We start from the raw sequence: 24,265 nt of genomic DNA, 5'->3' as shown, positions 1-24,265 counted from the left end.
TAATAACACAGGCAAATATTTTAATAACTAAAAGGCATCAGTACCTTTACCATGCAACCCATTAATGGCCTTTTGTTTCCAAAAAGAAGTACAGTCTCTTGAGACATCATTCAAGAGCACATTTAAGCACTTGTTTAAATTGAAGCCCCTGGTTAAGTGCTACCCCTGGAATTTTTCTGAATAAGGTCATTAAATATCACATACTAAAAACTGGCAAGGGAAAAATGGAATGGGAATGCTTAGTCTCATTTACTGATGACTATACCCAACTCTGTGATGCTTCTCCTTTTTGTGAGTTAACTGGTTGCTCTATAAATAAGCTTAATTCTGTCAGAATCTACTTTGAGAGCAGCCTGGATGTGTTAGGAAATGAAAACGTGCTCTTGCAGAAGATGTTGATCACACATCAAAAAATAAATTGCTGGAAAAGATTTTGTGGAAAAATCCAAAATTAGGATTCAAAACCACGACGTTTCAGTCCTCTGTGGGGGTTGGTGTGTCACACTCCCTTCCCTTCCCTTGGCTGGGGCTTCCAAGCCAAACCACCCTTACCTGTGGAGCTGCGTCGCTGTATCTCCGAAGGACAGGGGTTGGCCAGGGAGGATCCCAACCTGCCACAGTCCAGAGACACAACACTCAAACTCCCATTAGCTCATGCTACAGCACTTCCAAATCAAAGATTTTGCTTTTTAAGCCAATTTTTATTCTAGATTATTTTTCTTCGGAAAACATCGAAGCATTTTGTGGTAACTTCTGCCCTCCCTACCATTTGTTTTCCTTCATTTCTACTGGAACAGCCACAATTTCTAACTAGGTCTACCTGTAATTTGTGAGGGACAAAGCATACAACACAGTGCCCTGCCCACGCATCTACCTTGCTGCTTCTTGCCCTCTTGCCTTTGTGCATAAGTTGATGCACACGCACATGCATGCACACATGCAGAAACACCCCAAAGTTCCCCGCTACTTTTCTTTCTGGCAGTGAATTTCCAAGCTTCTCTGGCTCCCTTTAATCCCACGCAGTTGCAATAACCACCTATTGGGAACAGGATTGTGGGTTTGTGCCTCAGCATGCAGAGAAACTGTGGGTAACGTGGGGCATCTATTTTTGAACCAAGCACCCCTAACCTGCTGCAGACACTTTATTCCACACCGACACAGATGTATTACGTGCCACTGTGCTTTCAGTTGAGCAGTGCAATATAAATACCTGCAGGGTGTGAATCTAATTGCCTTTGTTGTAGCTGATGAAGATAACTGCACGCTGCATACGCTTTCCTTGCCAGCTCTTTTACTTCCACTGAAACCCATTTACAATGTCACAAATTAACACAGACTTGAGCCAGATTTCCAGTGAGGCTCAGTGGGGTACAGCTGCTGCAAATGATGCTGTTTGTCTTTGTGCTCATGTGTCTGCAGAAAGGTAGAAGGGGGGAAGTACTGTGCAGACCCTGGGACAGCATGTGCAGGAGGGCTCAGCAAACCTTACAGCAGACATGCATATTGGCTTGTTGTTCCTTTCTATTTTCTAGCCTGGGTTTTGGTTTATGTAGGAAAAACTCTTCTTTTAACTCTTAGGCAGCATGTTTCTGACAACAAACAGGGCCCTTGAGGCCAAAGGCAAAGCTTTCCATAAAGATGGAAGTTGTCCTCTTTTTTTGCTTTTCATTTTCCCAGCGAGGGGACTGAGGTTGCCTTCGGTTATCGCCCGGTAAATTTGCAGCTTGGTGCTGGGACTGCAAGGAGGCCAGCATGGGGGTATGGAGGGATACCTGGGGTATGGAGGGATACCTGGGGTATGGAGGGATGCCTTGGGGTATGGAGGGATGCCTGTGGCCATCAAAGGGCTATGCTGCTCACCAGGTGCCAAAGGAGGTGGTGGAAGGCAAACCCTTGCTCTGGTGTAGTGCCAATTTGGCCCAAGCAGAGATGGGGACATCCTGGCCTCTGTCACACGACCCTTGCTGCACCCCACAGGCTGAAAAGATCTTTGCAAAGGAGCAAACCTTTGCCTGGTGTTCTCAGGAACTTACCCCCAGCGATGGATCTGTGAGCCATCCAGCCCCAAATAACCTGAGCGCTGACCTTCCAGGCACAGTTGTGCCATTGCCTTCATGTTCCTGGACTTATCTTTGCCCTCATGGTAGAGAAAGCCTCACCCTGGACTCTCCAGCTAGAAAAAAAGAGGTATTTTCCACTCAGTATTCCTTGCATCCTACAGCACCGCTGGTTTTTGTACTCCCTTAATTTGCAGAGATTGGCTTTTCAGCTGGGGCAAATCGTCTGCAGAGGTGAACCCATTTCCCTGGGCAAAGTTCTCCCCCCAGCCCGTGTGCTGGGAGATGGAGGTACCGGGTACCCCAGGCCAGGGTCCCAGCCCGGCTCCCGAGCAGCAGGTGCTGCTCCTCGGCAGATGTCTGCTGGGTCCTCGCCGAGAGCAAGGCTGGCTGGGGTCATGGACAAAAGGGTTTTTATTCCTTTCATTGCCACAATGCAGAGAAAAAGAGAGAAAGGGAGACATTATGCACCTCTGAAAAAAAAAAATCAACTTCACTTTGGAGAGAGTTGCAAAACAAGAGAAAAAAAGACCCCCAAAACAAATCCTCCAACTATAAGTGAGGCTGTGCCGTGCTGCTCATTGATGACTCTCAGTCCCCCTATGGCTGAGAAAATGTATAGTTGTCTGTCGCCTCAGGGCTGTTTGCAGCACAGTAAATGGACTTGTTCGGTTTAATTGGGAGACAAGCAGTGATTGTATTTTTGTAACCTATTAGACTGCACTGCCTCTTGGTCTAGGATTGCACTCAAAATTACAGTCTGGAGTATGAGCGAGGGCCTCATTTCTACTCTTCCTTCATCTTGATTAAATAATGATTTGAAACAAAAAAAATAATCGGATAAATATATGTCTTGGGTTCCCTTGGGGGCAGCAGTAGGTCCCCTGCTGAAAGCTGGAGGAAGCAAAGTTCACTGAGATTATTTAATTATTAGAGAAGGGGAAAAAAATCCAAATGTTCGCATAGGCAAAATTAGATTCATGAAAGAGCAGACTCCTTTTAAGGTACCCTAGAAATATAAAAAGCCATTAGAATTCAACTGAGCTCTGCACAGTGTTTTCAGATGTGGTGCTCAATTTCCATCTCCGGTGGCTGGTGTGCCTTTCAGATGGGACCAGAAGCAAAGCCGACGCTGTCAGATGGGGATTTTGTCTCCGAGCAGACAGGCGAGTTCAGCGTCTTGAGACTTGTCCTGGCTCTTGCCACAGGACAGAATCTGCCCTGGAGCCTGTAGGAAGCTACTGGCTGCAATCTGGTGCCTGGAGGTGGTGGGGCTGGGAAACTGCTCTCCCTGCCCAGACCCTCTAGCCTGTCACAGGCTGTGGGCTTTGTGTTTCACTGATGTCCACATCTTACCTCTTCCCAGAGTGCTGCTACTACAGAGGAGCTTGTTGATGCCCCCATCATTTGACAGATTTTGTGATGTGCTGACAACAGTTGCTACTTTGAAGGCAGATGTCAGCAAAGGCAAAGCAAGAGCATGTGTCCCAGGTCCCAGCGGCAGTCTTGAAAGCTGTTTTAGAAATGCCAAGAAACTGCTGTATTTGTTGGCAGAAATAAAGACCTGTGGTTTAGACTGGAAGGGAACAGAAACGAGGTGTTTGCATGTGCGGTGCTGGGGTCAGTGTCCCTCAGAGCAGCCCCGTGCCCACTCCAGGCCTTTCCCACCTCTGTAGCCAGGGAGCCCCTCATGTGGTGTTTTTATGCCTGTAAATGGAAGGTCTAAAGCTGGTTAGGGTTCAAATCTAATGCAAACCATAACGCATCTTTTAAAAAAAAATATCTGAAAGGGCAACCCTGTGTTTTCTGGGACGTGGTTGGGCAGAGAGCAGTGGTTCATAGCAAGGAGACCAGTTCACTCAGGGCTCTGGATGTGGCGTCAGGGTTTCAGAAAGAATTGGTGACAAACAGAGGAGAGCTGGACACCTGGCTCTCATATGCTCCTTTGACATTCCAACTTCTACTCGAGTAAACAAGGACTGGCAGAGAAGTACTAGAGCTGAGAAGCAGCAAGGAGCAGTACCAGGTGCTGAAATGAGGACTTGCAATGTGTGTTTCCGGTCATTCCTAGTTGGGAGCATTTGGAAGATGTTTCTGCTCTGTCCAGGGCTTCTGCATTGAAGGTGCAAGCTGGCTGGTGAAGAAGGATCGCTTCATTTCCCATGTCTGCTGCTGGGGCTCCCAGTGCCTCGCAGTTAGGACTGATCATGGCTTTTAAGTTAGTATGGGGTGTGGATGGGAGGGTCGCCAGCTCCAGTACGGACTGGCTGAGATGGGCTAATTCCTGTCCCTCTGTCCGTTGTCCCAGAAACAGTAAATGCTCTAGCAGCATAGGAAGGACTTGGACATCTCCAGCTCCAGCAGTTTTCCAAGTGTGAGGACGTTGTGGGCAGGAGTGTATGCTGAGAGCCGCTGTGTGCGTGGGCAGCTCCGCTCTGGTTTCAGTCGCTGCTGGTTCAGCACACACATCCCAGTCACTGTCCCTGTCCCAGTTAACACCTCCTGAACTAGACTGGCCATCCCCATTAGCACCTCCTGAACGAAGCTGGGAGCAGCTGCCCTGGGGACACAGATCAGGTGCTGCTGGCAGGTGGGTGGATGTGAAGGCACCATCTGATGGGATGAAGAAGCTCCATGTCAAACGTGACACAGGCTGCGTCTGTAGCCCCTCTGTGGATAAGGAAAAGCCCTGTCCTTTTGCCAGCCACTCTGGAGCTAAGCCCTCCAAAAGGACTGTCCCTGCTCTGTGACAACTGATCCTCTGCCCCCTGGGATATTACCAACATTGCAGTGTAGTTTTCTCAGCCTAAAATACCCGAGGTTTGTGAGGGCATGGCCCAGGTCCCCAGTGTGGAGCATGCGTGCCCCAGAGCACAGTGTGAGGACGTATGCAGGTGTTTGTGGGACTGTGGCTTGCAGGGATCGTGTCAGAGGACTATCCTGAGTGGGGGGAACCAAGCCTATGTGTCCACATTCTAAGGACCCTGGAGCAAACCTTGCGGGTGGGAATGAGGAGAGCAGAGCAGCTGGGTGAAAGGGGAGGCCACACAAGAGTGCAGACCTGCTAAGTCTGTGTTTGGCCCTAATTCTCCCCAGATTGCAAGGACAGGCATTAGCGCTACCATAGCCTCCCTCCCAGTGCCTGTACGTTCCTGGACTGGCTTGGGTAGATGCCAGCGGAGTTAAAATTGAACTATAAAATATTCAGATGGTGTAAATCCCCTCGGTGGTGCTCAGGATCCCAGACAACAGCCCTGCCCAGGGCAGCCCATGTGGGTTTGGGGTCCTTGCTGACCCCGTTGGGTTCAGCAACCCCCCGAAACCCAGCCAGAGCCTGGCTGACCCCCCACGCAGGCGCTGGCAGGAGCAGGGCTGCTCTCCCCTTCCCCACCAGTCTCCAACGCAGCACAGGGGGGGATATTTTTCCTCTTCTATTTTTTCACTTCTTCCGCCACTCGAGTTCCCTTTGTCACTTCTGTGAAACCCAAGGGGATTTAGTGCAAGCTGTGACTTTTCAGCACAAGCGACCAGCCTCCAGGAACAGGCGAGACGGCCTAATTTAGAGCAGAAGGAAACAAAAATGAATAATAAGCGAGACAAGCAAGCAGACACAAAGCAGTTGTGACATTTGCATAGAGGAGGCAAGCGAACAGTTGGCAGTGTGGAGTGAAGAGAGGGTTTATGTTTTTTTCATGTAATTTGAGACTCTAATGATGGACTTATGTTGCCCGCTCTTCCTTTTTTCTTACACCTTACCTACTAAAGGAGGAGTTCTTGATGGGTAAGTGGATGCTATCCGCAAGACACCAGGGAATTTATTAGAGGTCACTCGAGCGCATTAGCTATATCTTCTTCAGGGGGAAAAGAGCACACAAAGAATATGTGTATACCTTTTATTTCCAAAGGGTTTTTTTTCTTTTCCCCCCTCCCACCCCTTTTTTTATCTTTCTTTTTTTTTTTTTTTTAGCAATAAGCTTATTTGCCGGTTTTTATTTTGTACAGAAGCCATTGATTTTCTTTTTCTTTGCTTATATTAGTGACGTTATTTTAGCCTTTTTATTAAGGAAGCTTAAAAAATTCGGTCATTTAAGATTTTGTTTCATTTTTGTTTCCTTTCCAAAGATTACGTAGGGGTTTTATATCTCTATACCCATTTCCTTTTTTTTTTCCTCCCCCTCTTTAAGGTTAAATAAAGCTTTGTCCTTTGTTATACCTTTTTTATTTAGTTAGATATTTTGATTCTTTGGTTGCCCATTTATGTTGTTGAACTCTTTTATTTAACATGAATTGCATGCTGATACTCTTTGCATGATCTCTAAATCTTCCCGTTATCATAGCAGGGGAAAAGAAGTTTCTTCTTAGTGTGGATTTCTTTCAGGGATATGTGCTTTTGGCTTTTTCTCCTCTTTATTCTTTCTCTTTCTTTCTTACTTTGTTTCTTTCCTTTCCTTTTGTTTCAGTGCATCATGATGGTAAAATTTCTGGGTTTATTAGAAAAAAAAAAAAAAGGCAAAGTAAAACCCAAAACAGTTCCCCCCTCCAAAAAAGAAATGTTCAAACAATGCCAAATGGCTTTTTTGCTTTCAGATCTCTCAGTCAGGGTCTTCTGCTGACCTCTTTACCAAAACAGACAGCCCGCCTGGCAACCTAGCCAGCCAGAACGGAGAGTATCATGAATATGACTCAGGAAACGATACTTCCTCCCCTCCTTCCACTCAAACGAGCTCGTCCAGGGCAAAGGACGGCCAGGAGAAAAGAAGTCTAGTCCATGATGGCTTTGGCCATGCCTTCTCGTCCGGGAAGTCCAAACTGGCCAACAGCGATAACAGCTCTGATTCAGGAAATTCCTTCACCAGTTGCTTTTCCCAGAGCAAGGGAACAGCTTTGGAAAATCTGTCTCCAGATGCCCAGGGACAAGACCGAAGGTCAGTGATTGCCAGTAGCTGCTGCTGGCAGCCAAACGCCTGGTACGTTGTTGCTCTGTGTCTCCTGCCCGCTCGCCGGTTGCAGTGGTGAGCTGGCAGGGAGGTTTTTGTGGTCTGGAGGCAGTTAGATATAAATCAGACCCACGGTCTTGCCAGTCTGGAGTCCAGAACCCAGCAATGACCAATGCTGTAGCCTGAGGAGGAAGGTGAAGCCCAACCGTCACACCTCTGGGTGTTGCCTGTGCCGCCTTTTCTGGCGTTAATGTGGCTGGCGCAGGGTTTGGCCCTGGGTCGAGCCGTGTCCTGAACGCAGCCCTGCTCAGCTAGACACAACCATGTCAAAGAAGAGAGCTGCTGGCCCTTCTGGGCAAAACCTGAAAGGTGCATCGGGGGTTGCCGTGCTCATTCTCCCCCTCTGCTTCCTGTGGGGAAGGGGCATGGGGTTCATTTTTGCTAAAACCATTACAGGCTGTTCTTTCACCTGTCCAGGGAACCAAATCCAGCCTGTCCCTTCCCAGCTCGTTCAGGACTGGTCCTGGGTGACAAGAGAGCATCTCCTGTGGGTGGGGAGCATGGGGGGGACAGGTTCCTTGCTGGTTGTGGGGTAACACAGCAGTTCAGTGCCACGGGTCTTCATCAGGAGAGGGGAGCAGATCCCGGCCTCCATCACTGCCTCCATTCTGGGGGTTTGCACGATGATGGTGGGGATGAAGGCACTGAAGCTTGGTGGCAGGTACGCAAGGCTGTGCTCAGGCAGTGGTGGTAGGGAGCTCGTCCAGCTCCCGCCCTCAGGTTGTAAATGCTGAAAGTTGGAGCCAGGATGTGGTCTGGGGATGGGAGTACTGAAAGAGAGAGGAGAGGGAGCCAGGGGAATTGGTGTTAGGAAGAACAAGCCCTAGATTTTAAGTCAGAGGGTAAAATTTTAGGGCTGTGTATACTTTTACCACTGTGACCGCAGTGGGATATCTCTGCCTTCACATGGGTGGAGCTGGGATTGCAGCTGGCCCTGGCTGCTGGGCTCTAACCCTGGGCACTTCTGGAGGTGCAGGAATTCACATAGCCCTGTCCAAATGCAGTGGGACATGCCCATTTGTGCTGCTGCACAGCCAGGCTGGAGCACAGGCCCTTGCTCAAGCACTTCTCACTCCCTGCCCAGGACCCGCTCCGCTCGCTGCCCTGACCCAGGCTCTGCTGACTAGACAGCTCTGGTGTGTTGGCCATGGGTCAGAGAGCTGTCCCCTGTGCCACCTGAGACCCCTGGCACAGCCTGGGGGGTGAGCTCCTGGGCTCTGACCCACACACACAGCAGCCTGGGGAGCGGGGAGGTCTTTATCCCCGCATGGGGAATGGGAGGATGGGAGCACTTGTTGGCTGGAGCGTGGTGCTCCCCTCAACCAGGGACCAGTCCCAGTTCAGCCACAGCTTCAATGACTATCCCAATATGTGTTCACAGAGGGTGCCTGTCCTTGTGTCTCAGCTGTTCGGAAGAGAAGCAGCGAAACTTCGTCCCGTCCCCAGCCCACAGCTCCCCACTGAGGCGATGCTCCCGCAGCAAGTCCTACACCAGCACGGGCAGATCCTCCCCTGGCTCCAGCCGCTCCCGCTCCTCACACCACAAAGCCTCTCCCAGGTACTCCCGAAGCAGGTCCTGCTCTTCAGGAAGGAGGTAAGGCCAGCTAAAACAGCTGTCTCTGTGGTCCTGGGCAAGGTCTAACTCTGGCAGGCTCCTTGCAGGAGGAGATGTAACAGTTTGGGGGGTGCGTAGGGATCCACATGGCTTGGAGTGAATTTCTCACACAGAGCTGATCCCAGAGCATGAATTATGGGGCATCTCTTTTCCCCATGTGATCCCAGATTCTGAGGAGTCTCATACAACCTCACCCTCCAGTATCTTTAACTCTTATGGTTCTTGCCTATTCCCAGGTCTTCTTCACGTTCCCCCAGCTATTCCTCCAAATCCTGCAAAAAAAGCCCTGGGAGCAGGAGTTCAAGGCCTCGTCGGAGCCCCAGTTACTCCCGCTACAGCCCAAGCAGGTACAGCGCTCTCTTCATCTGCTGCCTCTCACTTTCCCGCTGCCTCCATCACTTGTTTGGACTGTGATATCTTGGCTGGCTCCTGCCAGCCCCAAACTGCTCCCTCAGCTTCCTCGCTGGGTGCTGTGGTCCCCAGCAATGGGTGAGAGGGAGCAGGGGGACATGCACTAAGGCATGTGGCAGTATGTTGGCCCTCAGTCCACTGGAAATTTCTCACCGTTTGTTGCCCCAGAGCTGGTGCTGGTTGCAAAGGGAAAAGCATTTTTCCTATAGCCAAGGACTGCCCTGAACTGATTTGGGGGAGTTTCACACAAAGCACTTTTGGGGTAGGTTGGTGGGAAGGAGACCTGTTTTATCGCTGGCTTTGAAGTGTCATGATATCTCACGCTCAGAGCCTGTGGCATGTGAAGCGGCTGTTCCGCCGTTGCAAGGGACGCGCTATGCAGCCAAGAGCGCACAGGTGGCTGCTCATGGTGTTTGCCAGGGCCTCATGCAAGTGAAAGATGCCTCACCGGAGCGGCCAAGGAGTGTCCCTCTCTATCATGCTGGTGTGAATGGTGGGCAGAGCCTTAGGTTCTAGTTGGGTCTGCCCGCAGCTTCCATCGCTCGAGGAGCCTGCGGCAGCTCCCACAGCAGGGCTGCACCCATGTCAGGAAGGGATCCGATTGCAGAAGGGAAAGACGCTCCGCTTCTCAGAGTCGTTTCTCTGCAAAAGAGTTATCAGGCCCTGGGAAGTGCCCTTGCTGCATGAGCAAATACCAGGTACCCTTGTGCTGGCACTCACAGCAGAGGAAACACAGTCCAGGCAACTCTACTCCCTCCACACCCCACAGAAAACACACATCTCATAGCTCAGCCCTAGAGATGCCTTTGGGCAGGTTTTTCTGATAACATCTCTGCTGCTGAGAATGTTTTGCACCCTTAAAATGTTACGTTCCCTAGGTCTGGTTCTTGGCAGCTCTGACAATCCCTGCACTGGTGTAGGAAAATATTTCTTGCATGCAAGGATCAGGCCCTTGACCTGTACCGTGTCGCTTTGCAGATGGCATTGAGCAGGGTGTATGAAGTCAGCCACACTCCACGGAGGGGCCTGTGCTGACGTGTACAGGAATTTAACAACGGAGAGAACCATAGCAACCCCGGCACTCCTGGGAGCCGCGCAGAGCTGCACAGCCCTGCCGGGATACCGGGGCCCCTGCTCACGGGGAGCCTGCTGGCAGCCTGGTTCTTACCTGCTTCTGCAACACGGCCAGCAAGAGCAATTGTAGTAGAGCTAAACACAGAATGCATCCACAAACACGGGTACACGGAAGCCTTCTCGGCAGCATAGGGCCACCAGGAGACACTGCTGAAACCCCCAGACACAATTAGTGGGTGTCTCTTTGTCCAGCTTAAGGGAGTGTGCGCAGGGCTGATGCCACCAGAGCGCTTTGTTCAGGGGGATCCCTTCTGGAGCTGAGTGTCCTCCACTCATCTGTGCCCTCATGGGTCATTGCCTCCATGGCCAAAAACCCAGCAGTGACATTTTCCAATCTGTGCCTTCCCCAGAGACCGTGAGCGAGAGCACAAGTACGGCTCCAGTGAGAAGGAGTCGCACAGGGAGCGTGACCGGCGGCGGCGACGGTCCTACTCACCCCTGAGGAAGCGCAGGAGAGACTCTCCCAGCCACCTCGAAGCTCGGCGCATCACGAGGTAGGGGGACGTGCGGTCCTGTCATTTGGAGACAGGGTCAGCCAGTGCTCCCGTGGGGGGACGTGGGCTGTTCTTGGGTCCCAGCCCTTGCCAGAGGAGGTTGCTCCAGAAGCAAACTGGTTTCCCTGAGCCTGATCAGCAGGCCCTTCCACCCCTCCTAGAGCTTGAGGATTTCCAGGTTAGAGGCAAAGAAAGAAAGAAAGAAAGGCAAATGAAGTCAGAGCAGGGTCTCACCCTGCAGGTACCAGGAGCATCCCCCTCACAGGCTTTTTGTTTCACCCTCTCCTGTGGTAGATGTCCCCCACTGTAGAGAGAGTCAAACATTGACTCCAACCTTTGATAAGAGGAACAAAAGTGTTTCAGAAACCCAACGAGGCATAACGTAACAAGCTTGATCAGCTAAAACCCTCACGTTGAGGGCTCTTTGGGACAACATCAGGCAGGGCCTGGCCTTAGGTTTGGTGCTCAGGATGTTCCCCAGGGCCACGGGGGTGAGTGGTTTGAATCTCAAGGCTTGTTATTGACCTGCTCTATTTCTTTTTTCCTTTTAAATAAACATGTTTTTGGGGAGTGTTGTGCAGACTATGCAATGCTTTTGTGAGATTTTGGCAGTAAATCCATCCTTGTGTTGTGGTTAACACTCATCTCCCTGTCCCCACAGTGCCCGCAAACGCCCCATCCCCTACTACCGTCCCAGTCCCTCCTCCTCCAGCAGCGCCAGCAGCTACTCCTCCTGGTACAGCAGTTTTAGCCGCTCCCCGAGCAGGAGCCGGAGCTACTCCAGCTACCGGACGAGCCGGAGCCGAAGCTGGAGCAGCAGCAGCGGGGAGGGCAGGAGCCGCAGCCGGAGTTCAGGCCCCAGGAGCAGCCGGAGCAGGAGCAGGAGTTATGACTCAGGAGGCAGCTCTGACAGCCTGCATCGCTAGGGAGTGCCTGCGTCACCTCCGAATTCCTGGCATTCTCCGCTTCTTCCCACCTACCTGGCCATCGATAGCAATCATCCCCGATACTGATGTGGTGGCAGCGCTGGGCCCCCCTTCCCCGGTTTGGAGTAAAGCCCCTGTGCGCCCGGTGCAGCCCCTTCGCTACCCTGTGGAGCGGTGGATCAGTCCCAGCTCCCAGGCCAGGGCTGGAAGAGGTCGGTGCTTTACAGAGGGTCTGTCACGACGGACCTGCTCCATCCTCCCCGATGTCCCCGTCTCCTCTTCGCTGCTGCTCTCCAAAGCACTACCAGCTGGTCCAAAGGGAAGAATTCAGCTCCTTGCTCTTCTGCCAAACCAGGAACCAGCAAATTAATTTCTGTTGGAGGGAGAGATCCAGTTAGGGAGGAATTTGCTGGGAAGCTTTGGTGATGAGTGGGGGTGACCTGTCCCCACCACAGCAAATATCAGGTCCCTTGGGTCTCTCCTCCAGAGTTTCTGCCCACTCTGCAGCAGGCCTCTTCCATGAGAGAGTATTTATTTATTACCAGTCATCCAGTCCCTGCTATAAATAGAAGGCTAGAAATCCCCCCCCATTCCATCTCTTTCCTCTGCCCTTTCCTACCAGGTATGCATTATATTTTGCAGGGTTGTTTTATCACCCCCAGCACTGTGACTTGTTTGCAAACAAACCGCTGAGAGGCGCGCAGCAGCCATGGGGCTGGTGGGTACAAGGGAAAGGGGAGCTGGCTCCACGCTTCGCTCCCAGGGCCAGGCCACAGCGTGGGAGGGGGTGGCCGTGGGGTTCCTTTCTCAGAGGAACCCTCTGGCAGTTTGGGGACAGTTCAGGTTTTTCTAGAAGGCGCTTTGCCCTTGGAGCACAATGCTGGTGGGACAGTGAGGAGTTGAGGTAGCCAAGCTGTGGGGTGTCGTGAGAGCACACAGGGTTGAAAAGGGTATCGCATGAGCCAGGGGACCCTGATTCCCCTTCCTCATAACAGGCAGTGATTTTAAGCAATGCCAAGAGGATTTCAGGAAATCATTTCTCCTTGAGACCCTGAGGCAGGATCAGCAGCCCCATCACAGGGCCCACACCGAGCTGGGGCAGATACACTCACCCCAGTTTGTCACTGGGAGGATAGAGCAGTGCAGGGGGGCAGGAAGGGCCCCCCACTAATTGCCTGTTTTCCCAGGAAGCCGCAGACAAGCAGCAGGAGAGCCCTGGGCCCTGGGGTTTTGTCTCCCTGCCAGCCCAGCTGCCTGCGCAATGACTGTGTTTTGCAGGGTAACAAAGGCTTCTCCCAGCACAGGCTGAGCTGGTGCTGCGGAGTTTCTTTCTCTTACAACACCTGGGTGCTTAGAGACGCTAATTTGGGCTTAAGACCAAGGCTCCCTCCCTTTTTCCATCCCCTCCCCTTCCATCCTGCATGATTATTAACGAGTTTGGGCTTAATGAGTCAAGGAGGTGTGTCATTTTAATGTCACAGAAAAGGGCTAAGTGGAGATGGCATCTGCTGGAGGAGAAGAGGGGGTAGAAAGAAATGCAACGCCCCCACTAGAGTTACCTTAGCAAACATAGAAACCTGTTGGAAAGTGCAGCAGCTGGGGGTGGATTCCCACCTGGGTGGTACAAAGGGAAGATTTTATGCCAAGGGTCCCTTTTTCCCAGTGTCCTTCCTACTGCTGGTTCCCTTTGTCCTGTGCCTTCAGCCCCCAAAGCCCCCCTTTTCCTAGCTGCTTTCCCCCCCACTTGCTCTCTGTAGGTGACGTGAAGGTGGCCGAGGCACAGAGCTGGGCACTGGTGTGGTCTCTGGTTTGGTGGGGACGCTTGTCTGTCTCCTGGGAGGCCACTTTGTAGGACACAGAGAAAGGCATTCCTGGTAGGGCTGAGCCAGGGCTGTGACGGAGGCATCGCAGATGGGGTGTGCTCGCAGTGGGGTGCCACTGCCTTCCCTCCCGCACTGGCCCTGACAGCGACGCCTCAGCCACCTTCTGCAGTGAACTCCCTTCTCGGAAAGGGCTGAAAACCTCACACTTCTTCCCCAAAGAGTCTCTCCCAGTTTGATGTTGAAACACCCCATCCCTCAGCTCCCTGGGAGCACCCGAATGCAACGATGGGAGCCAAAACCCCAGATCTACCCATGTTTCAGGGCAGTTAGTGCCCCTCAGCACCCCGTGACACAGATGTGCGTCTGCGGCGAGGAAGCAGCGAGCCGGGAGGTCAGAAACTGGGAAAGAGAAGAGTGGCTTCATGCAACTGGTGTAAATACCACACATAACAGACTCGAGTTCCTGGTGGCTGGGGATGGATGATCCAAGCATCGCATCAGGGCAGCAGCGCCCACCGACCGTGGGACAGGAGATGACTGAGGGTCGTGTGGGGGTGACGGTGGCTTTATACCCGTCTGGCTGACCCGCCTCGAGGGCTGCCCCCCTCCAACAGCCCCTGGCAGCCGAACGCTCCCGGGGCTTCCCGAGCAGACTTGTGCTGCAGTCAACCTCTTTATTTATTTATTTATTTATTATTTATTATTATTCTATTTTTTAATTGTATGTCAGAATGGATGCAGGTGGTCACCTTTACCAGTATTTATTTATTTTTTTTTTTTTCTCCGGTAACAATAAGTTATTTTTGGATCTGTTTATCCTTTTGTTTGAATGTATCCATGCCACTGTTCTCGTGTAAAGGTTTACAGCGCCGACCCCTCTTGGCGAGGTGGCCGGAGGAGTGACGGTCACTCCTGCTGCCAGCATGTCCCTTGGGCTGCGCTCTCCAGAGCAGGACAGAGAGCATGTGATGGCCAGAGCGATGCAGGGCAGAGCCGTTCATCTGTTTTCACATTAAAATCTAGCCTTTCCCATTAGATTTGTGATGGGCGTCACCAGAAAAACGCATCTAGGACCTCACGGAGGTGACGCTGAGGGTCTGTGTGCCGCTGGCCGGGCGCAGGGCGGTTTGCTGGGGAAGTGTCGCCGGGTCCGTGCTGGCGCCGGCCGGCTGCCAGCTGGCGGCTGCGCTGTTTCCCTTGGCTCCGCAGGCAGCAACAACTCGAAACCCGGCTGCTCGGCACCCGCACCGCTGGTTTCCCTGGGAGGATGCGTCGCCAGGGCTCCCCTGCCCTGTTTATCCCTGCATGATGACCCACCCATGGAAAAACGACAGAAATGAGGCCGTGAGAGAGCGATCTGTGCGGAAGATGATGCAAAACCCAGCCTCGGGTGATGGGATCTACCCAAGTCTGTGTGTATGTGTATATATCTGTGCGTGTGTATGTATATGTGCACCTGTGCATATACATATGAGTTTCCCTCAGTGGTGGTATTTATTTTTTCACTTATTTAAGATTTTTAGTACAACCTGGAACATCACCCTCCCTGTCAGTGGACAACTGGGTTTTTTGTCAGTTTGCGAGAAGCCCATGAGCTTTTCTGTCTCTGTGCCTTTTGCCAGCGCTTTATTATTTTCTTTCTTTTTAATGTTGTTTCACTTCATTGCTTTTATGGACTTTCGCTGTGCATCCGGCACCTCAGACTGCTGCTGGCTCTGTCTGCAAAGAGCAGCGTTCATCTGGTGCAAAGGCAACTCGGTCATTTTGGCGTTGGTGAATCACTGCTCGCCCGCAGTCGGCCGCACATGGGATGCCCAGGGCCGGCCGCAGCCTCACCCAGAGCAGCGAGGCTTGCGGAAAATATCTTGGCCATCTTTTGGAGGTGGTATCTCAGAGGGTTTTGCTTTCCTCATACACGGAGGCCATTTCCCACCCAGGATTTCTCCCCCCAGAGTTGTGCCGTTGGCTCTCCCCGCTCCCTGGACCAGCCTTGGCTCTGGGTTTGTCACACCGAGCGAGGCTCGTCCCCCCTCTCCCAACCGCCCAGCATTGGAGTCAGAGTACAGAAAACCCAACACCATCTCTGCAGGTTTGCTGGGAAGCAAAGAGAAGGGATATTTCAAAGCACTGTTGCGTTCTTTCTTTACTCCATGGGTTACGGCATTTGGCTGAGTTTTCCTTTATGTTGACTGTGACTTTGCTCCATGTTTTTGTTGTTTTGGGGGACTGAATTTGCACCAAATTTGTCTGCAACAGCCAATCACTGTTATTTTGCTATGCATTGTACATATATTGAACAGGCTAAGAGGACTTAGCCTCTATTTAATATTTATTTCTTCTATTTATTGAGCATTACTTTAAAAAAAGCTACTTGGGTCTTGCTGTTGGGTCCATGAAGGTAGGAGCTGTTGAGCCATTGCCATTTACACTGGAGAGAGGTTATCAGGTGAATTACTGAGGCTGTCACCTGCCAGCACGGGGGCATCTGGCAGACAAATTAGGCTCATTTGGACCTCAACCACCAGTGATTTAGGGAGAAACCTGATTTAGATGGCGAGGAGCAAGGCAGGGGAAAATCCTTCAGCTTCTTGGATCAGCTTCTCTTGGCAAGTCACAACCCCCTGGAGAGGTGCTGGGTGTCCATAGGCAACAGACCAGCTGTGCTGGAGGAAGAACGCAGCTCTTCATCCTCTGTGCCATGTAGGGCTGCTTGGATCACCAAAGATCCCTGGGGATCTCCGCTCTCCCACCACTGACCACCTCTTGGCTCTTAATGGTTGCTTTGGGAAGGGAGGACTTTCATCGGTGCAAGGAAGGGGATAGGGTTGAAGTGACTTGCCGTGGTCTCTACCGGGAAGCAAGGATGTCCACCCTGCCCACCTGGAGACCCTCCTCCTTGTGCCATGTCCTGCTTTGTCCCCTTTCCCGAGCCTTGTGCCAGAACCAGCAGCTTTACCTGGGCATGAGCTCGGGGAAGGTGGCCAGACCAGGACTGGGGAGGTCTCTCCTGTTATCTCCAACACGAGCCGGAGCTTGCTGCAGGCATCTACCCCAGCTTCCGAAAAAGCGTGGGATGTGCTCAAAATCGTGACTTGCCGCAGTGTCACTCTGCCATTGTCCCCATCACCCGAGTGGGAGGTGTTTGTGCTCCATGCCAGAGCTGCCCTGGCTGGTGGGGGCGGACGTGGCTCCGGCGTCGGCCGACAAGTGCCCAGTGCTGGGCTGTTCCTGCCAAGCTGGCCAGGAGCCCTGGGGCTGTCAGGATATTTGAGAAAGGGATGGATTTAGTTGCCTGTGGACTTTGCCCTTTAGTGTCCAGTGGGGTTTTGTTACCTCTCTACCAGAGGATAAATAATTCTCATGACTTTTGCTGCTACCTGGAAGTTTGCACATGACCAGGAGGGTCTCCGAAGCACTGGTGCATCTGTTGTAGCAACAGCTACACAGTCAAGCATCCCAGCTTTTGGGCTGTTACCTACAGAATATCACCCTGAACCTCACCAGCCTGGGGGCAGCTCTTCGCCTTCGAACCCAGGGAATGAGAAGATTTAGAACAAAAGCCAAGGCATGAGAAAAGCCGCGAGGGAAACCGTGTCTCTTGTTTTCTCGCCTGTTGGTTGAAACGGTGTCTCTTGTTTTCTCGCCTGTTGGTTGATTCCTTACCAAATGACACTGGTGCATCTGCTCATTTGACTTCATTGTAAAACTCCCTTTGCTCTCCATCGAAATGCATACTGTATCCTTTAGTCTTCCTGGGGTATCCGAGTTGTTAGCCTGGTTAGAAAAAGGGTTCCAATAAAGGTTCAGACAGTATTTCCTTCTCATTGCAGCCCTGTTTGTCATATTCCTTTCGGATCCAACTGTGCGCAGTGGGATATTTTGGGTTGTTTCAGCTGCTCTGCGGGGAAGGGCATGTGCCTTTGCTCCCAGCTGCCCAGGCCCGATTCCTCGGGGCATGGGCTGAAGCAAAAAAAGTTGTGGGTTAGTATTTCTGGCAGCTCTCCCTCCCTGCTGGGCCAGGCTTTCGCTGCCCTTTGCCAGGCACTTTGGATCCCCCCGTCCTGTTCGGGCACCGGTAGCACAAGGCAGAAATGCAGCCGTCTCACCACGGAGGTCACCATTTGGTGCAACTGGTGCATTTCCCTGCCCACACAGCCCTCGCTCCAAACCCTGCGTGACAGCCCTCACCGTGGGCTGCCCCCCAGGGCTGGCTGGGAGTCCCACAGGGAACTGGGAGCACTGGTCCCTGTGCTGCACCCAGTGGGGCTCAGATAGGCACCCAGGAAGGGTCTGGCTGCAGCGTGGATGGATCCTGGGAACATACGGCAGTGTCCCCAGGTCACTTGAAGGAGAAGGGAGGCTGCGAGGCCGCTTTGTGCTCCCCAGAGCTGATGTTGTGGGGCCAGCTCAGCGGCAAGAGGCAGCCAGGAGATTTGGAGTGACAACAGGAGCTAAATTGGGATGGCCTGGAGAGGGTGAGAGCCGGCGGGAGGGGATGTGTGACTAATGGGGATAAACAAGGCGACAGGGAGGATTCCTGGCAGGGGAGGGAGGATGACCCGGAGCTACGTGGGGAAATGCAGGAGGATCCTGGAAACACGGCAGGATTGTGGAGCTCCCCAAAACCTCCCTGGGGCTTGTTCCCCTCTCGCTGTGGGCTGGTGTTTGGTGCAGAGCTGGGTGCTGGGTGATCCCGCTGCCCAGCCAAGGTGAGAGGTGCTCATCTGAGCTCAGGCTTGGTGTGTGTGGTGTCCCCCAGGACACCCTGCTGTCACCCCCAGGCAGCAGGAGCCCCCAGCTGGGCAGGACAAGGGGATGGAGTGGGATCCTCTGCCCCTCCGCTGGCAGCTGCCTCCCCGTACCCAGGGCTGCTCAGCCAGGACCTCCCCAGGCATCTGCAGGCATCCCCCTCATCCCCAGGGATCCTCCGTGATGGCTGGCTGTCGCATGGTGGGGACAAAGAAGCTGAGCACAGGGGAGCAGCCCTGCCCCACACTATGGAGAGGCAGTGATGTCGCGTCGGCGTGTGATTAATGCCGCTGGAGTGACCAGCAGCTGAATGGCTGTGCGGCCTGCGCTGCATTAGTCTGCCTGCTGTAATTAGTTCCATCAAGTCCATTAGAAAAATTGCAGATGCTGGAGAGAAGGAGCGTGAGGCAGAGCCAGGATGCAGCTTGAGGAAGTGGTCCCGTACCCAGCATGACCCTCGTTGGTGACACCCCATTCTCTAGCACATCTCATCACCCACCCAGCCGTGCCTGGACCACCTCCCCGGGGAGCCCCCCATTGCCACCAGGTACCCCCGGCTCGCGCGGTCGGGGCCGTGTCCCCAGGCGGATGCTCGCCGGGAGCTCTCCCGCCACCGCCGCCGCGCCTCTTCCCACAGCGCACTGCCCGCTGCCCTGTAATTAGCCCCAGCGCCGTGCGCGGCTGTGATTACCGCCTCGCCCTGCCCGTGCACAGTGATTGCGGCAGGGCTGGGGCATGCAGCGGGGTAAGGAGGAGGAGGAGGGTGAGGAGGATGAAGGAGCACCATGGGGACCCTGCCTACTTACTGCCCAGGGTCCTTCACCTTCCTGCGGTTTGGAGACATTTCTCAGGGCTGAACAGTGAAGGTGGACAAGGAAGCGGGGCTGGAAAGGGACATCCCGTGGAGCATGGCTTTGCTCCTACATCCCGCAGTCCTGCTCACGTCAGGCTCAGAGGGCAGCTTCTGCCACAAAAGGGGTCTGTCCCCTGCCCCAGCATCCCCCAAACGCCCACCCATGGGGTCCCACCACCCCACAGCACCACACCAGACGTGCCACCAGTGACCCATTTCCTGGTACAGTGGGCTGCTCAGTGGCGTGGGGACACGTGGCTTTACAGTGAGGGGAGCAGCTTGGCCCAGCCCCACCAAGGGGGTATTTTTAACGGGTGACACTGGGGTAAAAGCAGCCGGCCCTGAGCTCGGGGGCTATTTTGGGCAGGCGGGCTGGGCGCAGGGCGCTGGGAGGGGGCAGCAGGGGCCGGGGCAGCTGCCGGAGTGCCGCAGCCCCGCGGCAGCCGGGATCCTCGGGCCGGTTGAGAGGTCAGCTGCCGCAGCCCAGATTCTCCACGGCTGTTTCATCCTCTCCAAAATACTCGGCTGACAGGGCAGGAATTGCAAAACACACCCCCCCCCCCTCCCAAATCCATATAAATAGCGCTCGCCCAGCGGCTGGAAGGTTAGAGAAGTTTCTCGGCTCCAAGCTCAGGCATTTATTGCAGGTCTCCCCCGGGAGCAGCTGGGAAAGTCGCACATAAAGTGCTGTGGAGCAAGAGGGGTGAGATAAGCTTTTTAATCTTGGGATATTCGTTTTTGGTTTTTTTTTTCCCCCTCTCACCAAGTTTTATTTTCCTCTCCCTGGTTCCTGGGATCGCAGCCAGACAGGAAGCATTTTCTCGCGGCCAGAGAGCTCCCTCCGTCCTTCCTGCGCTCCTCCGGCTCCCAGTGATTCAGCCTTGCATTGATTTTCTCCATCATCCTTCACCTGGTGCCGGGGAAGGAGGGGACCAGCCCCACAGCACCCGCCGCATCCCGCCCGGGGTGGATGCGTCTCCTCCGGGTTGGGCTCCCTGGGGAAGTTCACAGCCAGGAGCGGCCACACAGAGGCTGAGGCTCCGCGGGAGAGCCCTGGGGACGCGCTCGGACCCCTCTGAAGAAAGCCATGGCTGACAGCCAGATGCCCTTCTCCTGCCATTACCCCGGCCGCCGCAGCATCCGCGACCCTTTCCGGGAGCCCGGCTTGACCTCGCGCCTGCTGGACGATGATTTCGGCATGTCACCCTTCCCAGGGGACCTGACGGCGGACTGGCCCGACTGGGCTCGCCCCCGGCTCACCACCACCTGGCCGGGTCCCCTGCGCGCCGGCATGTCCCGTGCCTCCGCCATGGCCCCCGGCTACAGCGCCCGCTTCGGGGGGTACCCCGAGAGCCGCAGCCCCGTGCCCTTTCCCCGCGAGCCCTGGAAGGTGTGCGTCAACGTGCACAGCTTCAAACCCGAGGAGCTGACGGTCAAAACCAAGGATGGCTACGTCGAGGTGTCAGGTGAGAGCGAAGGCGCTGGGGGAGGAGGATGGGGTATGAAAAGCAGCTGGTCCTGCCCTACCCATGCTGGCTCAAGAAATTGCTGGAAAACGCAAAAATCACCTTTTATTTTGAGCCAGCAGCGGCAGCCCTGTGCTTGGGAGCAGGGCCAGGGCTGTGGCGGGGCAGTTCAGGGGTGCCACAGGGAAACCGGCTCACAAGCTGCACTGGTTTGCTACCAAAATAAAAAGGAAAAGCCTCTTTTGGGGTAAATCTCCCCACCTTCCACCCCGGCTGGCCAGGGAGGCCCCCCTGCGGGCGGCAGCACCCTGCAACCAGCTGCCAAGAGGGGCCCCAGCTTGGCTGGGTTAATTATAGCCGGGGTGAGGCTGGCTCGGAGGGAGATTCCCTTTAAAGGGGCCGAGAGAGAGGCAGCTCTGGCACTGGGAACCAGGGGCAGCCGCCCCACAGCCCCCACCCCAACAGGCCCCAGCCTGGGGATGAGCCGGCCGGAAGCACGTCCCTAAAAATTCAGTTAATGGTGGGTACAGTGGGTGTGGGGTGCAGAACATCTGGGGTGCCCACAGACACCCAGCCTCAAGCATCCCTTGTGCCCAGCACCCAAATCCTGCATTGTCCCCAGTGCCCTGGGCCAGACTCCCCAGTAAGGGGCTGGGGGCTGCCACCCAGCATGGCCCTGGGTGTCTATTTGGGGTTCAAGGCATTTCAGGGGGAAAAACGCAGGTCAAGGGGATCTGGGCAGCCGCTGGTGTGGTTTTATCTTCAGAGATGCTCCAGGCACAGGGACCCCAGCCTGGCAGTGCAGTGGCAGGGAACACAGGCTGGGGAGGGGGTCAAGGACAGACGCTGCCAGCTCTAAAAGTTTTATCACATCTGGAGGCTTTTTCTTAAGGCGCAGCTCTTGGCAGCCTGCGAGACCCCAGGCTCTCACTGGAGATAGGGGTGTGCTGTGTCCCCACATGGGAGAGGGTCCCTGAGCCCTCCCTGCAGGGAAGGGTTTGCACTGGGGAAGGGGAACAACCACTCTGAAAATTTCCTGTGGGGTTTTGTTGTTGCTTGTTGGGGAAGAAAAACAATCTCCTGGCGAGGTGGTGACGTGGGGTGTTCTCTTCCCTCCAGGCAAACACGAGGAGCAGCAGGTGGAAGGAGGGATCGTCTCCAAGAACTTCACCAAGAAAATCCAGTAGGTACCAGCTGGCCTTGGGATGTCCCCCCCGCAGAAGGGGCTGGGGTGCAGGGGGGCTGCCACGTCCCCTTGAGCAGCACTCAGACGTCACCAGGCTGTTGTGGAACCCCAGTGGCACTAGCAGCAAAGAGCTGAGCTTTGCCAGTCCCCATGCCCTGGCTCACACATGCAGGGACACCTGCGCCTGTTTGCACTCCCAAAACTGCCCTTTTTGCAGCATGTTCCTGGCTGGTTTGTGTCACACAGTGATTTCCCAAGGGAGGTAAAAGAGGAGGAGCTGTTTTTCTGGGCATTTTGTCAGTCTCCTCTAGGCCTGGGGCTGCATTTGGAGCCAGCCGGCGTGCAGGGAACGGGAGAGGTGCAAGGAGCGGTGCCAGCACATCCCCCGGGGTTCAGCAGGGCACGATGGGCTGACACCATCATCAGCCTCAAAATACAAAATACATCCCTCTGCATGAACCTACCTATCACTCTATCTATCTGCATGATGTCAGTGTGATCGCTATCGTGGTGACTCACCCCACAGCTCACTTTGGCAACAACAACAGCGAAGGACAGGGAGGCAGGCGAGTCCCGACCGCGGCGCTTTGCCCATGCGGGGGACAGACCCCCGGCCGCAGGGCTCATGGGGTTAACAGTGAGAACCAGCAAAGCCCAGGGCATGGGAAGGGTTTCCTCAGTGGGCAGCAGCTCAGCGTTGCTTTTCCACCCCAAAGGAGCCTTGCGCATCCCAAACTCCCACGGGAAAGCTGGGGCCAGCACCGCGCTCCCTCCTGCTCGGTGCTTGGCCGCGGCGGCGGCTCCTTTTACGGGCAAGGCTTGCGGCTGACGTGGGCTGCGGCACGGCCGTGAGCTGCTCCTGCTCTGCAGAAGCCCGGGTGGCACAAGCGGCGGGTGACATCCTGTCAAACACATCTGCCGGGGAGATTAAACAGAGTGCCTGGAGGGGCCAGACCAGCCAGGAGGCCGCTTTAAATATCCCCAGCACATTCCCAGGCGCTACAATAATAATGCAGGCTTTGCCGAGCCCGGCGCCGGGGCTGCTGGCTCAGCATCGGTGGTTCCCCACACGCTGGGGTCCTGCGTGGGCTTCCCAAGGAGTGAAGTCCAACAGCGATGTTGTGAGCCCGCAGGCACCCCAGCCCCTAAATCATCTTTCCTTTCTCCCGCAGGCTGCCCTACGAGGTGGACCCCATCACGGTGTTCGCCTCCTTGTCACCGGAGGGGCTGCTGATCATCGAGGCGCCCCAGATCCCCCCCTACCAGCAGTACGGTGAGGGCGGCTGCGGCAGCGACATCCCCGTCGAGAGCCAGGAGGCCACCTGCGCCTGACCGGCCACTGCATCCCTCCCGCACTCCGGCATCCCTCCTCCCCTCTCCCCTCTCCCCCTGGACCCCCCCTGGTCCCCTGCGGCGTCCAGACAGCCTCTGGCAAGGGTGATGGTGCCACTTGCAGGGACGGCAGCACTCGCCACCCTTCAGGGGGACCACCTGAGAGCCGGGGCACATGCCAGGGTGCCAGGCCACTGTCCCTGAGGGCTCGTAGCGGTCTGAGGTGCTGGTAGAGATTTTGTGCCCATGGGGCCGAGCAGAATGGATATCCTCACTGTGGTTATTTTTTGCTCTGAGTCGCTCGGATGGGATATTTATAACAATAGCAGAAAATGGCCCTTTTCTCTCTGAAATTGACATGGAATCCCGTAGCCCTGTGTCTTTTCCTTCTCCGTGGGTTGTTTTTTTTCAAACTGCATCTCTGCAAAGGACGCGCATCCAGCGGAAGAGCCTGACGGCACAGCATCCGTCCTGAGAAATGCAAACCGTCCGTGTGTTTTGAACGTTGGTTTGGGGTTTTTTTTTGTTTTTCTTGTTTTTTTTTTTTCCAAAGAGAATTGTGCTTTTACTTGTCAGACCTGAGGAATAAAACCCAGTCGATGTTCTTAGACTCTGCTTGTCTCGGAGTGGGCGCAGGGCTGCGGGAGGAGGGCAGGGAGGAAGGGGGATGACACCATGTGCCACCTCCTATCCTGGCACAGGGTCCTTCCCATGGTGGGGAAGGAGAATAGAGGTGTGTGACGATGTTTGCACTGATGGGTGGACAAAACATTTGCTCAAGCCCTTTCTGCAGCCTGTGAATGCCAAGTCCCAGCTAACACTGTGCTGGGGAGGCACTGAGCCCCATGAGGACCATGGGCTCATCCTTTCCTTACCTTCTTGAGGGGTTTGCAAATGTTTGTCCTGGTTGGGGATGATGCTACATCAGCCTCTGAGCTGGGAAGTATTGGGTTTGTGCCACCCCCATTTCCAGCTCCCCACCAGCAGCTCCGCAGGGAAGCACTTCCCAGTTAATTCCCCGGTGGAGGTACTGGCAAATGGGTTCTGCTGGGCTCTGGACATGGCCTTAACACCATTCCCGGGGTCAAAGCACTAGGTAAGATTTGTTAACGTGCTGCAACGCCTGGGGTCAGCAAAGCAGAGGTGCCAATGAGCAGCAGGAGTCTTTCCATCTATCTGTGCAGCACCTGGACTGGGCACCCAATTTTCCATGTCACCAGGA

At 54.4% G+C, this 24,265-nt stretch overlaps 2 protein-coding genes across 6 annotated transcripts in view; both read left to right on the top strand.

The window, feature by feature from the left end:
• Nucleotides 1-17,270, top strand: part of SRRM4 (serine/arginine repetitive matrix 4) — a 44,397-nt gene extending 27,127 nt beyond the window's left edge. For all 4 annotated transcript variants that reach the window (XM_065033806.1, XM_065033805.1, XM_021284453.2 and 1 more), the window contains 5 exons: nt 6,645-6,982; nt 8,436-8,648; nt 8,906-9,016; nt 10,565-10,708; nt 11,370-17,270. In XM_065033806.1, coding sequence (XP_064889878.1) covers nt 6,645-6,982; nt 8,436-8,648; nt 8,906-9,016; nt 10,565-10,708; nt 11,370-11,634 — 1,071 coding nt within the window. In that variant the 3' untranslated portion in view covers nt 11,635-17,270. The remainder of the gene's footprint in view (nt 1-6,644; nt 6,983-8,435; nt 8,649-8,905; nt 9,017-10,564; nt 10,709-11,369) is intronic.
• A 2,335-nt stretch (nt 17,271-19,605) lies between these two features.
• HSPB8 (heat shock protein family B (small) member 8) lies at nt 19,606-23,653 on the top strand. 2 transcript variants are annotated; one of them, XM_065033807.1, is made up of 4 exons: nt 19,606-19,762; nt 19,862-20,525; nt 21,645-21,708; nt 22,884-23,653. In XM_065033807.1, the coding sequence occupies exons 2-4, from the start codon at nt 20,147-20,149 to the stop codon at nt 23,041-23,043; spliced, it is 603 nt and encodes a 200-aa protein (XP_064889879.1). In that variant the 5' UTR covers nt 19,606-19,762; nt 19,862-20,146; the 3' UTR covers nt 23,044-23,653. The 2 variants fall into 2 exon arrangements, with proteins under 2 accessions (XP_064889879.1, XP_064889880.1); XM_065033808.1 differs by having other exon boundaries at nt 19,610-19,762; nt 19,866-20,525.
• The last annotated feature ends 612 nt before the right edge of the window (nt 23,654-24,265 follow it).

Source organism: Columba livia, chromosome 17, assembly GCF_036013475.1.
Source record: "Columba livia isolate bColLiv1 breed racing homer chromosome 17, bColLiv1.pat.W.v2, whole genome shotgun sequence".
Lineage (NCBI taxonomy): Eukaryota > Metazoa > Chordata > Aves > Columbiformes > Columbidae > Columba > Columba livia.
The sequence above is the reverse complement of the archived record's forward strand: the minus strand, read 5'-3'. Positions and strand labels throughout refer to the sequence as shown.

What these genes read in the sequence shown, in the direction of transcription:
- HSPB8 (XM_065033807.1), top strand. Translation starts at nt 20,147, where the DNA reads ATGGCTGACAGCCAGATGCCCTTCTCCTGCCATTACCCCGGCCGCCGC. An exon ending in TGGCTACGTCGAGGTGTCAG is followed by an intron (nt 20,526 to 21,644) that starts GTGAGAGCGAAG and finishes TCTTCCCTCCAG; the next exon opens with GCAAACACGAGGAGCAGCAG. An exon ending in AACTTCACCAAGAAAATCCA is followed by an intron (nt 21,709 to 22,883) that starts GTAGGTACCAGC and finishes TTTCTCCCGCAG; the next exon opens with GCTGCCCTACGAGGTGGACC.